At 37.8% G+C, this 14,919-nt stretch overlaps 1 protein-coding gene across 3 annotated transcripts in view; it reads left to right on the top strand.

Annotated features, from left to right (window-relative positions):
• LOC150075440 (transmembrane and coiled-coil domains protein 2-like) overlaps positions 1-14,919 on the top strand; it is a 155,949-nt gene that overhangs the window by 97,986 nt on the left and 43,044 nt on the right. For all 3 annotated transcript variants that reach the window (XM_090389306.1, XM_090389308.1, XM_090389305.1), the window contains one exon: positions 12,509-12,761. In XM_090389306.1, coding sequence (XP_090245432.1) covers positions 12,509-12,761 — 253 coding nt within the window. The remainder of the gene's footprint in view (positions 1-12,508; positions 12,762-14,919) is intronic.

The following is a 14,919-nucleotide window of genomic DNA, read 5'->3' as shown; positions in this document are numbered from 1 at the left end:
GTCTCCAGCCACTGCAATTTGCAGAACTTAAGCCTCTCTTGGTAAGAGAATCCCTTCATTCCCCTCACCAATCGTGTTGCTCTTCTCTATACACGCTCAAGCAAATCTATATCCTTCCTAAAATGAGGCCTCCAGACCTGTACGCAGTACTCAAGGCGTGGCCTGACCATTGCCTTATACAGAGGGACAATCACCTCCTTTTCCCTGCTAGCAAAATTCCTATATATCATTGACAAAACCCCATGACCCACCCTAGCAGCCTGTCTGCACTGCTCAGAAAACTTCATATCTGACTGCACAATTACTCCCAGGTCTTTTTCATTTTCTACCACCTTAAGTGTAGTACCACACAGTTGGTACGTTTCTCTGGGGTTACTTCTACCCATATGCAGTACTTTGCATTTATCAAGGTTGAACTTCAGTTGCCACTTCTTAGCCCATCTGCCCAAATTATCTAGATCCTGTTTCAGTAGCACACTGCCATTACTGTCATTAACAACCCTGCCAACCTTTGTGTCATCTGCAAACTTCGACATTAAGCCTGATATACCTTCATCAATATCATTGATAAATACACAAAACAACAGTGGACCCAACACGAACCCTGTGGGACTCCACTAATAACATTAGTCCACGAAGAGCAGCACCCATTGATTACCACCCTCTGTCTTCTCCCACTTAACCATCCTTTTATCCATTGTAGCAACTTACCCTTGATACCATTCTGCTCCAATTTGTACATTAGTCTTCCATGCGCAACAGTGTCAAAAGCTTTCCTGAAATCCAAGTATATGATATCAAAATTATTTTTTGCATCCAGTTCCTTTGTGACCACATCATAATAACCAATCAAATTTGTCAGACAAGACTTTCCCTTAACAAACCCATGCTGTGTTTGAATTATTGCTGCAGTCTTGTCTAGATGATCCTGCAATGCATCTTTAACCAGCGACTCCATTATTTTACCCGGAACAGAAGTTAAACTAACTGGTCTGTAATTACTCGTGTCACCCTTCGATCCACCTTTGTGAATTGGGGACACATTTGCACATCTCCAGTCCGTGGGAACCTCCCCTGAGTCCAAGGATGCTTTCATAATTATGGCTAAGGGTTTGCTTAGTTGCTTTGCCGCCTCCTTTAAAATAACTGGATAGATCCCATCCACCCCAGGTGCCTTTCTTGTGTTTAACTTCAACAATTTCTCCTCCACTTTGCTCTCAGTTATTACAGAATCATTAAGCACACTGCTACAATTTGATAACCTTCTTCCATTTTCAAATTGTAATAATTCCTCACGTGTGAATGTAGATGCAAAATACTCATTCAGTTTGTTTGCTATCTGAGCAGGATCATCAACAGTCGAACCATCGATGTCAAGTGGACCAATCATATTCATCCCCTTCCTTTTAGAGTTTATATAAGTAAAGAAATCCTTGCTGTTTTTCTTAGCATCTTTTGCCAAAGATTTCTCGTGATCCGCCTTCACCTGCCGAACCTCCTTTGTGACCTGATTACAGACTAGCTTATATCTGCCACAGGCTTCTGCGTCACCTGATAATTTATATGCATCCCATGCATTTTTCTTCTCTGTCACAAGTCTCATTAGTTCATTTGATAACCATGTGTCGGGGTAACTAGGAATAGGAATAGGTGTATGTATGCTTGCATATATACCAATGCTAGAAGTATAGTAGATGAATTTGAAGTGTTGGTCAAGACATCAAAGGTGGATATTGTTGGAATATCAGAGATGTGGTGTCACATTGATATTAGGAATGCAGAATTGGAATTTGGGGAGTGCAATGTGTACAGAAAGGATAGACAGGATAGGAAGAGAGGAGGTGTCATACTGTTAATTAAGAAAAGCATAAAATAAAAAGAAGTGCATCCAGTTGATATAGATGAACAGTGCACTGTTGAGTCAGTTTGGTGTGACATAAGCACTGCGAAAGCAAAAATAAGAGTAGGAGTGTGTTATAGGCCTAATGACTCGAATGAGTACAATAAACAATTGTACAGAGAAATAGAGTGGGCTAGTAAATCGGAATGTCTTATAATGGGGGATTTTAACTTCCCAGATATTGACTGGAACTTGTGGGTTGGTCACTCACACACTAGTCAGACTTTTTTTTATGGATTTACTGGATGATTGTTTTCTGAAACAGCTTGTTCAAGAGGCAACCAGAGAGGGTAATACTCTTGATCTGGTTATCAGCAGTGATCATTCGTGTATTAAGAATTTGCAGATAAAGGAACCACTAGGTGGCAGTGATCACAGTGTACTGATGTGGGATTTACTTAAAGATATAATTACCATCAGGAGTAAAGAAAAAGGGTTTTTGCTTCCGTAAAGGTGAGTACAGTGGTCTCAGACAGTTTTTAAATCTTGTACAGTGTTATCAACTGACGATGTTACCAACAGTAAATTCTAAGTGGGAAGCATTCAAAGAATTAATCGTGGAAGCTACTAAAAGTTTATTAAGAAATATTGTTCAAGGTTTAGGCCTAAATGGTTATCAAATGAACTAATGAGACTCATGACAGAAGAAAAATGCATGGGATGCATACAAATTATCAATCGACTCAGAATCCTATGGCAGATATAGTTTGTAATCAGGTCACAAAGGAGGTTAGGCAGGCGAAGGCAGATTACGAGAAATCTTTGGCAAAGGATGCTAAGAAAAACAGCAAGGATTTCTTTACTTGTATAAACTCTAAAAGGAAGGGGATGAATCTGATTGGTCCGTTTGACTGTTGATGATCCTGCTCAGATAGCAAACAAACTGAATGAGGTTTTTTTTTTTTTTTTTTTTATGTGAACCCCAAACACGAGAGGTATTAGAACCTATAGTACTTAATTCCGTGCTTGGGTTGGAGGTTGAGAAGACGAAAGAAGATATTTGTTGATATTGGACTTGAACTTCTGTAGATTGTAATTTTCAGGAAATACGTATGAAGGAAGGTTGTTCCAGAAAACAGCAGTTGAATGAATAAATGAGGAAGATGAAAAGTTGGTTCTGTGGGTTTGAAGTTGGACGGTAAATGGATGTTGGCTGGTGGCGGCACGTGTTCGGACTGTTTTGAAAGAGAGCGGGAATTATAGAAGCCAATTCAGAAGAACAGTGCCCATGGAAGTATCTGTAGAAGAGGCATGCAGCAGAAACAGTGCGTCGATGAGAAAGCGAATGGAGAGACTCTGTTAGAGATGAATCATTAATTAACCTAACTGCCCTCTTCTGAATGGAATCAAGAAGCCTGAGAGAGGGTTTTGGGGGCACTACCCCAGATGTGGGAACAATATTCCATGGCAGGGCGGATTTGCGATTTATACAGAGCGAGCAGCTGTTTGGAAGAAAAGTAACGCCGAGAGCGAATGAGAAAACCAAGTTTTTTAGATGCAGAGGAAGCAATATTTGTAATGTGCTTGTGCCAAGAGAGATTAGAAGTCAGTGTAATCCCCAAAAGAGATATATCATTTTGCCTAGAAATCGGAGTGTCACTAAAGATAACCATAGGAGCAGAAGAATCCTTTTTGCGAGATATAAGACAAGACTGAGTTTTAGAAGGGTCGAAATCAACTAAGTTGTCTTTGCCCCACTGGAGAATTACCTGAAGATCGGCATTTAAGGAATTGGCAGCAGATTTTCGAGAACTTGAAGCTGATTGAGCGGGACAAGGTTTCTCAAAATGGAAAGTTGAATGCAATGTGCTATCATCGGCAAAACTATGGATAGGATTTCCAGTCAATGGAAGAAGGTCATTGATATACAAGAGGAAAAGAGTGGGGGAAAGAACTGAACCTTGGGGGACACCGGCATTAGTAGAGAAGTTAGAAGACAGAGAGCCATCTACCATCACCCTCAGTGAGCGATCAGAGAGAAAACTGGATAACCAATTACTAAAAACAGTTGGCAAACCATAAGATGGAAGCTTGTTTAGAAGACTTTTATGCCAAACACGATCAAAGGCCTTTGAGATGTCAAGAGCAACTACTTGTGTTTCACCGAACCTTTCCATTGAATTAGTCCAGAAATGGGTAACATGAGCCAGAATATCACCAGTGGATCGACACTGACGGAATCCATACTGGCGATCGTTGATCAGACAGAAGGTTTCTAGGTAGTTTAAGAGTTGGCGGTTAATTGATTTCTCCATTACTTTAGAAAGAGTAGAAGTAATTGCAATGGGACGATAATTGGATGGGAGGGATTTGTCACCCTTTTTAGGAACTGGCTGGATATGAGCAAATTTCCAAGCAGAAGGAAAAACACCTTTGGAATAAGAAAGTGAAAAAAGGCGGCAAAGAATAGGAGTAAGTTCAGGAGCACAGGTTTTGAGAACAACTGGAGAAATACCATCAGGACCTGGAGCTTTCTTAGCATCAAGATTCATCAAAATCCTTCTGATATCCTTTTGACGGAAGACCACAGGAGGCATTGAATGGAGCGTGTTAGGAATGGTGGGAGGTGTTTTACCAAGATCATTAATACAAGAGCTGGAAATATAATGGGATGCTAGCAGGTCAGCTTTATCCTTGGCTGAAGTGACAACAGAACCATCTGGTTTGGACAGAGGTGGGAGCAGAGATGGGCAAAAGTTGTGGCCAATAGCTTTGGCAAGAGACCAGAATGCTCGGCTACCATTAGGGCAAGAAGCAAGTTTTCTACTCTTAGCCTGTTCAAACTCTAGTTTCGACTGATTAATAACTGCTTTACAATTGTTGCGAGCTTTGGTGTAGGCAGAAAATGAAACTGAAGGATTAGAAACAAGCCAATTACGATATGCAACATTCTTCTCTTGGACAGCCTTAGCACATTTATTGGAAAACCAAGGTTTAGATAAGGGACGAGATTTTAAAGTGGAGTGTGGGATAAAGGATTCCATTCCTGCAAGAATAATTTCACTGACACGATCTGAGCAAACGTTGACATCAGAAGTTTTGAAACAGTAATCAGACCAAGGAAAAGAAGAAAAGAAGTCTCGCGGGTCATCCCATTTTGCATTCTTGTAATGCCAAACAATACGCGGTTGGGAATACCCATGAGATAAAGGTTCCATTGGAGAAGAGACAATCACCAAGTTGTGATCTGAAGTGCCTAAAGGATCTCTCACTTCAACCACGTACTTAGAAGGGTTGTTTGTGAGAAAAAGATCAAGCGTATTGGCTGTATGATTAGGATTGTCCGGTATTCTTGTAGGTAAATGAACAATCTGTGCTAGGTCATTTGTAATTGCAAAAGCCTCAGCATCTCGACCTGCTGGGTCTGTGTGACTAGAAAACGGAAGCCAGCTGGAGTTGTGAATGTTAAAATCACCAAGGAAAATTACCTCCCTGTTAGGAAAGTTGGACTGGAGAAAGTCAATTTGCAAAGAGAGGAAGTCAAAGAGCTCCAAGTGATTAGTGGAGTTGGGAGAACGGTAGAGACAACAGATGAATTTGTCACAATGAGGTAGAGAGATTTTAAGCCAGAGAAGATCAAAGAGAGGAGATTCCAAATTTCCAAGTCTCTGACAGGGAATATCAGAACGGACATATGCACAAGTACCACCTTTGAGGCGAAAGGAATCATACAGCAAATAATTTGGACATCTGAGATGAGCAGTAGTTGAATCAACTGATAACTGAGATTCAGTCAGAAAAAGTACATGGGGTTTGGAAGACTGCAAGTGGAAATGGACATTGTTGAGATTGGAATTGAGACCACGTATATTTGTGAAATGAATTAGGAAGTCCTTGGGAGGTTTAGATCTTTTCGCAGATAAGCTTGCTCTATTATTTTGACAATTCATGGTGTATTCAATAGTAAGAAAAAGTGGGTGGGACATGCTGTATGAAGTAATGAAATTTTTGGATATGGCGTACATGTGGTAAGAATATACCCAGATCCTTGACATAACGTGGCCTCGACAATGCTCCCCGCATGCACACTACTCGGACTCCCTCCAGTCACTATCTGGCAGAGTAGAGGTAGCAAGATTATACACTAGCTGATCCGGAAGCCTCCTAGAGAGTTACCAATAGGTTTGGTCCTGTGTACTATCTAGCGGCCGGCCTGCGAACACCGTTTTAGAGCTGTACCCTCGAAATGTAAGGAATATTGGATCTTGCCACGACATTCATCATAACCTCAAAAATCATCAATCATACTGCATGATGGAAGAGATAGTGAAGGGTTGGCCGGAACTTAGCTCTAGAGACTAAACATGGGTTCCACCACTTCAAGCCTCCAATAAGCAAAGTGGTGGTATTTCACCGGTTGATGAGAGTCATCTACCACCTAGTACTGCCTGGTGACATAGAGGGGCGGCGTTCCTCCATGTGGTGTGGGCGCCACACCTCGACCCCTGCTTACGTTGGTTCACACTTGGGTGGTCACCCACCATGTACTTGTGCATGGAGGTTATACCCAGGATTACTAACAGTCCCACCATCGTGAAGGTGCAAGCAGAGGATTTGGCTGTCATAGACCATCCGGACTTCGCCGAAATTGGGTCCACTTGACTTGAGTGTCACCCGAATATCAGTTCCATCAGCGTTTTAGACTCCCAGGTAGCAAGAACAGCTTGTCTGGCATATCTGAGAGAATGAGTATTTTGCATCTACATTCACACATGAGGAGTTATTAAGGTTTGAAAATAGCAGAAGGTTATCAAATTGTAGCATGGTGCTTAATGATTTTGTAATAACCGAGAGCAAAGGGGTGGAGAAATTGTTGAAGTTAAATATAAGAAAGGCACGTGGGGTGGATGGGATCTATCCAGTTATATTAAAGGAGGCGGCAAAGCAACTAAGCAAACCCTTAGCCATAATTATGAGAGCATCCTTGGACTCGGGGGAGATTCCCACGGACTGGAGATGTACAAATGTATCCCCAATTCACAAATGGGGATCAAATGGGTGACACGAGTAATTACAGACCAGTTAGTTTAACTTCTCTTCTGGGTAAAATAATGGAATCAGTGGTTAAAGATGCATTGCAGGATCATCTAGACAAGACTGCAGCAATAATTCAGACACAGCATGGGGTTGTTAAGGGCAAGTCTTGTGTGACAAATTTGATAGGATATTGTGATATAGTGGTTACAAAGGAACTGGATGCAAAAAATAATTTAGATATATATTTGGATTTCAGGAAAGCTTTTGACACTGTTGTGCTTGGAAGACTATTGTACAAATTGGAGCAGAATGGTATTAAGGGTAAGTTGCTACAATGGATAAAAGGATGGTTGAGTGGGAGAAGACAGAGGATGGTAATCAATGGGTGCTGCTCTTCGTGGACTAATGTTATTAATGGAGTCCCACAGGGTTCAGCGTTGGGTCCACTGTTGTTTTGTATATTTTTCAATGATATTGATGAAGGTATATCAGGCTTAGTGTCGAAGTTTGCGGTTGATAAAAAGGTTGGCAGGGTTGTTAATGACAGTAATGGCAGTGTGCTACTGCAACAGGATCTAGAAAATTTGGGCAGATGGGCTCAGAAGTGGCAACCAAAGTTTAACCTTGACAAATGCAAAGTACTGCATATGGGTAGAAGTAACCCCAGAGAAATGTACCAACTGTGTGGTGCTACACTTAAGATGGTAGAAAATGAAAAAGACCTGGGAGTAAATTGTGCAGTCAGGTATGAAGTTTTCTGAGCAATGCAGACAGGCTGCCAGGGCAGGTCATGTGGTTTTGTCAATGATATATAGGAATTTTGCTAGCAGGGAAAAGGAGGTGATTGTCCCTCTGTATAAGGCAATGGTCAAGTCAGGCCACAGCTTGAGTACTGCGTACAGGTCTGGAGGCCTCATTTTATGAAGGATGTAGATTTGCTTGAGCGTGTACAGAGAAGGGCAACAAGATTGGTGAGGGGAATGAAGGGATCCTCTTACCAAAAGAGGCTTAAGTACTGCAAATTGGAGTGACTGGAGACTAGGCACCTGATGATCTGATTGAGGTGATCTGATTGAGGTGTATAAGGCCTTGAATGGGTTGTGCATGCTGAATTCTGATGGAATCCTTTCACTTGTTCAGATTACGAATTTAACGGGGCATAAATTCAAATTGAGAAAAACAGATGTAGAATAGATGTGTAGAAATTTGCCTTTAGCCAGCGGGTGGTTAATTGCTGGAACAAACTTCCATCTGTGATGGAAGTTGATAGGTTAAATAAATTTAAGGAGGAACTGGACAGGCATTTGGAGGGAATGGTGTGATTTTTTTTTTTTTTTTTTTGGCTGATGCTGCATAAGCTCATACACTTGCTTTTCTTGCATCACATGCCACTACTACTAGCAAGCCGTAGCCTAGTGGTCAGGCGCGCAGGTGCATAAGTACACGTGCCTTGAGTGACCGGGGTTCAAGCCCGTGACTGCTGAATATGGTGCTGTTTCTTGTATTCTGTCTATCTTGTAAACTCCTCTGACCGTTTGGTCGTCCCCGAATATAAACAGAAAATTTATTTATTTACTATTACTACATTGACATCACAAATTGCTAAAAGATTGCAATTTCAGGATACAAAGTCATTCCCTTGACTTTTTTGAGTATGTAATAAGTTATTTGATTTTTTTAACATAAACATATGAAAAAGAATTATAAATAATATCTAAGTGTTCAGCAATGACTATTGAAAGGAAATAAAAAATTGTTATTTAATATTCATTTGGCATTTTATTTTATACCAGTAAGAAATCCATGCCTCTGAATTCTGTATTTTCCTGTGTGTACCATGAAGAAGATTAATTGGTGAGCCTTGCACTATATTCTTATCCTTACATAGTACTTGGGATGTTTTGTTTGGTGATTGTCTTTTTTTCTAGAACAGAAACTAGCTGGTGGTCTTCCCATCCTCCATGCACATAGCAAAGAAAAGTTTCTTTTTCTTTCTTTTCTTTTTTTTTTCTGTTTTTATTGCTTTTATTACTATTGTTGTTGTTGCTGCTGTTATTTTTATTTTTTTCTTTGTTATTTTTCTCTTTTCATCTAATTTTTGTCATCTCTTACCTGATACACGTAGGGCACATTGCAAAGTGTTACATGTTATTTTCCCAAAAGCTAGTACGGTTATGTTACATAGTTTTTTGAAGTTCATGGTCTTTCAAATGTGATAGTTTTGATCAAAAATTAAAATGGTACAAAGAGAAATTGATTACATAATCTAAAAGTTCTCATCAAGTTGAGTGATTTTTGCTCCTTTTTTTTCTTATCTTGTAATATTGCTACATTATACTATTGGTTGTATAGAATTCTTATTACTGACAATGGGGCTTATCACCCTATGCCTAGCTAAATGTACTGACTGCTTTCCTTGTGGATATAGTATTACAGAACTTAAAATACCAACAACCATCTTGTCCTTTCTCTGAGGATCTTACTTAGCACTTGTGTTCAGTTAGACCTGACCAAAAAATGAGCTAAACTTTTAAATGCTGTGTGTGTGTGTCAAGCATTCTTTCTGGATATCGGTAAGCATAAGGCACATCTGCTGTTTTATAATTTTTCGCTTATATCACTTTGATATCCTGAACATTGAGATTAGTTATGTATGTGAACCATGAAACCAGCTGAGGTTTTGAAAATCAATGCTGATAACAGAGGTAATTATCATGGTGTAGTAATTATTAGTTAATTCTTGATGCTAAAATTTAAGTTGTGGATTTGCTATCTGGTGATACATAATATTGCTTTGCTTGAATAGAATACAAAAGTACAAAATATTAAAAAAAGCATGTTTTTTGAAAATTTTGTACTTTTATAGGAGGAAAAAAGGGGGATGAAATTGCCATTATAAACAAAACAAAAAGGGTAAATCTGTGTCAGCTGTAAGGCAAATTTTAGGTTTGTGCCATTCTAAAATTAGTATAATAGTAAAAGACAGATGGAATAATGACACCATGAAAAATATAGCATTCAAAATTTTATTTGTATATTTTTATATAGTTGCTTATGAAGATATTTTTTTTTTTTTACTCTATAATAGTATTGTCAATAATTTTGAATTAAAAATGGATTCTTAGAATATACATTACTACTGCAGGAAGTCTGTCACTTATACAAACATTCATTCTGTCCATAGCATGCACGTTATAGCATGTTATAGAACAAATCTTGGTATAAGAGACCTTTGATACAAGGCTGTCAGGATTTAGAATTCTCCTCAAGCACATGGTGGGTTCTTGTAATATTTTTTAACTTAAAACTACACTTATGATAATATGTTTCTTAATTTATCCATTATTAACTAATTGTTGGTTTTAGTTACTTGTCAGTATAAATAAGCACAATGACCATATAAATTTGCAGTCTGTATATTTTAAATTGTTTGTACTACAGGAAAATCACACAAACCGCAGAATCTATGATAGGGCCGTCCACCCTGATCCCACAGGTACCATGCCCCAATAAGGTTAGGTGGCACCCATAAACCAGCAATTACATTTTTTTAAGAATATGTTTGAAAGAAATTCTAGGATTAGAAACCGCATACCCACACCCACATCAGAAATTAATTGTTCTAAAATAAAATTAAATGATTTTAGCATTTCAATTTCCCTTTCCTTTGCCTGTATACTACTAAAATTATGGTCACTTATAATCACCTCGCAGGTGCCTAGTCTGGAGATAAGGCACCTCAAGGTGTTGTGATTGAGGTGTATAAGGTCTCTTGAATGGGTTGAGCAGGCTCAATTCTGATGGGATTCTTCCTCTTGCTCAAATTATGAACCTGAGGGAGCATAAATTTAAATTGAGGTAGGACAGTTGTAGAATGGATGTGCGGAAATTTTCCTTTAGCCAGTGGGTAGTTTATTGCTGGAACAAACTTCCATCTGTCGTTGTGGAAGTTGATAGCTTAAATAAATTCAAGGAGGAACTGGACAAACTTTTAGAGGGAATGGATGTGTGAAGTGTGTTTTTTTTTTTTTTTTTTTTTTTTGCTAATACTACATAAGCTTGCTTCTCTTGCACCACATCCCTCTACTACTACTATGTGCATATAATTTGCACAAACAAATTTATTAAATAGTCAGAATTCATTTGATGAATTTCATTTCTTAGTAAGCTTAACGTTTTTTGCTGTATCACTAATTACTGATTATAAAAGCAGCAAAGAAGTGTGTGGCACCTTCAACTTCTTAAAATATATAAAAGGCACCCAGCCAGCCAAAAAGTTGACAGCACTGGTTTATAACAACTGGTTGTATTTTATCACATTATACAGATTCAAATGTTCAACATGCAAGGTTCTCTGTCTGCATGCTGACTGCTTAACCATAGCTACTGTTTAAATGTTTCTGTTAAATGTAAATTACTATAACCTATGAACTTATTTTGTAGTGTATCACATTATATTTATAAATATCTTAAAGTCACATGTCGTATTGAATAAATACAATTTTGTGTTAGTTTAACTGTGAAAGCATATAATGCACTATGGCTTAACGTTAGAAAGACTAATTTGAAAGATTATTATATGTTTATGATATTTCACTTAAATTTAAAAAAAAAAAAAAGATAATTGCAGACAATGTAAGAAATTTCACTTTAAGCCAAAGGGTTATTAGTCATTTGTAATAAATTACCACCTAATCATTTAAAACTAGAGAACTTATATAAATTGAAGGCGTAGCCAGGTGGGAAGGAGCAGCAGTGCATAGCACCCGCTTCTTGATTAGACCGGGGTTCGAGCCTGTCACCACCAAATACAGAGGATACGGAAAGGTCAGGGAATGACCACCGCATATCCCGGAGCAATATGGCCTTAGTTGCTAATGCTCCTAAAAAAAAAACCAAAATAAAAATAAATTGAAGGAAGGGTTGGACAGGTACTGGATGAAACCAGTTGATGTTTTTTATAAACCTAGTTTCCTGAATTGATTTGCCTTCATTAATACTATTAATTAGGCACAAAATTAAAAAAATAATAACCTGAGGCATTCCAAATATTTGTAGTCTGTTTACTGCATGAAAACTCTGAATTGCCATAGTAACTAGGCTAAACTACTGTGAATAGGGGTGGAATAAGAAACAGAATTGGGCCAATACAATAATAATAGTAATATTATATTATTAAATGTAATTTTAAATTATATGCAAAAAATAAATCTACCACACTTCTGTCCTATAACTGAAATTTAATCAGATGTGCACGTTTGGATCCTTTCTTACTGACTGATATCTGTTTCTGAAAATATATGCTATATATATTCACAACAGTTGTATTTTGTGTGGCTTATAGGCCTATAATACTTCAGCTATTTCTACCAAAGTGTTTTTTATCTCCTTAGAATTTTATTCTGAGGAGATAAAATTGGAATGAAAAACCAAGAAATTAACACATTAGATAAAAAAAAAAAAATAGCAAATGTGTAATTCACGTACATATTGATAATCTAAATTATTGTATTGACATTGTAAACATATGCTGTTTTACTGTGATGATATAATTTATAATAAAATAGAACAACATGGTATATAGAATATATCATTGATTATTAGCTTTATTATTTCTAACTATACTTTTAGCACCAAATATACATCAGATGAAGAGAGCTCTAGTATGACATCAGAATCTGGTCACTTGGGTGCAGGTGGTGCACCTTCAACAAGTCCTCATCATCACCAACATCCACTACTACAAGTTGTTCCATCAGTTCCTGAATCCTCACCAGTACAAACTGCCCTACCTACCACAGTTGATTTAGAACCAATTCTTCAAGAATTAAGAACACAGAGGGAAGAATATCAGCACTTAGCTGAAGAGGTAGAAACGCTGAAGGTATAAATTCTCATTAAGTTGAGCTTAGAAGTAAAGATGTTTGACTCAATTTGCAGACTGCTATGGTTATTTTAAAAATCTGAAGACATAGTTTACATGAGAAATTATTTCTATGAAACTAGTTTTGAATATTTTGCTATACAAAAGGTTATTTTGCCATTCATATTTGTTATAGTTTAATCATGACTGTAAGATTGCAAATTTAATTACACTTTGTGTCCAATGAAAGTCAGGCAAAAGTATCATGCTACAAACAGCCTCACTCTGTATGTGGCATTGAGGAAATTAAGTTTGCTTCTAAGTGCATTAATCTATGTTCTGGAGATTTTTCACCACAAGTTGTCCCAGTATTGAACTATGCAATTTAAATAAAATGCACTGCTCCATTGGGAAAGTATAAGACGATTCAAACTTCAGACAAAAAATTAAAGGTCTAATTTCTCTAATTTTAGTAACCACATTCAATCCTTTAAAATCTGCATTAATTGAAACTTTGTATAGCTCTGCATGCAGAACAGAGATTGTTATGTTACACTTACACAGACTCATCTATACCAGTTTGTTTGTGACAAAGCCATCATCACATATTCCCTATCTGAATTTGTGTTTTATAGTTGATTGATACTTTTGTTTAAAGCTGTATGTGAATGACTTAATAATCATGATATTTTCAACATTAATTTTAATCACTGACATTTGGGTTGCATGAATTTTGATTTATCCTCTGCCGTCATTGTCATCAGTAGGTGCCTCCGTAACCAGGTGGGAAGGAACAGCAGTGTGTAGCACACGCTTTTTGATTAGACTGGGGTTCAAGCCCGTCACCACCAAATACGGAGGATGTGGAAAGATCAGGGAATGACCACTGCATATCCCGGAGCAATATGGCCTTAGTTGCTAATGCTCCTAAAAACCAAAACAACAACAACAACAACATTGTCATCAGTGCTTTGTCAAGGGCAGGTCCAGGTATACACTCAACAACCACTTCTATCTTCCTGTCCTCAGCCCTTGCCTTCATATACCCCCTCCCCCCATACTTCTCCTTCAACCCATGCACGGTACTAAGTACTATAGGTTTTGATACCTTTCGTGTTTGGGGTTTTCATAAAAAAAAATATATATATATATATTCACCATCCCCTCTCAATTCATGTATTGTAGTTTTTCTCAACTTCCTCTTCTTGTTCAACTTCAGAAATCTGAAGTTATTTTCCAAAATGCATTGTGGGAAAGAAAGAAGGAATAAAAATAAATGGTCAGCTGGTAAATAATATACAATACACTGACAATACTGCTATATTCGCAGAAAATATAGAAGACCCTCAACTGCTTCTGGACTGTATTAACAACAAATGTAATAATACGGGTCTAAGAATCGATGTCAACAAGAGTAAATTCCTGACTGTGAGGCAAAGTCCAGCTTTTATTGAATGGAGCTCCAATAGATAGAATGACTCATTTTAAATACCTTGGTAGTTGGCAAATGCTGATCTAGATCTGGAAGCAGAAATAAAGGTGGTGAGAAATTCCTTAACAAAATATAGAATAATGCCGTATCCACTGAAAATAAATAACAGTAGTCTTCTCTACTAGAGCATTATTTATTCGAAGTAGTGCAATACCAGATACAATTAAAACGATGCCTTTACACTACATACGTAGTTCAAATCTATGGGTAAACTATGGTGTATCTACGCTGATATTATATAGTTAATTACCTGAACCCATAAGAAATTATGCCTTGTGCATTTCATCTTCTAATGCATTATTATTTATTCACCATTTGGCATCTCTCATATTGTGGAAATAACTTTGCAACTGTGATGGCATGTTGCATTGCCAGGGTACCTGCCCGCCCACCCACCGATGATGAAGCCAACTAGCTTCGAAATGATCATCTGGGTGGTGGTGGTGGTGGTGGTGGTATCCACTGAAAATAAATAACAGTAGTCTTCTCTACTAGAGAAGCATTATTTATTCGAAGTAGTGCAATACCAGCTATCTCATTGTGAAGGCACCCACAATATGAGATACAATTAAAACGATGCCTTTACACTCATACGTAGTTCAAATTTATGGGTAAATTATGGTGTATCTACACCGATATTATATAGTTAATTACCTAAACCCATAAGAAATTATGCCTTTTGCATTT

The sequence above is a fragment of the Mastigoproctus giganteus genome, chromosome 14 (assembly GCF_048544385.1).
Source record: "Mastigoproctus giganteus isolate SK-2022 chromosome 14, ASM4854438v1, whole genome shotgun sequence".
In the NCBI taxonomy this organism is placed as follows: Eukaryota; Metazoa; Arthropoda; class Arachnida; order Uropygi; family Thelyphonidae; genus Mastigoproctus; species Mastigoproctus giganteus.
Note: the sequence above shows the minus strand (reverse complement) of the source record. Positions and strands in the feature narration are given on the sequence as shown.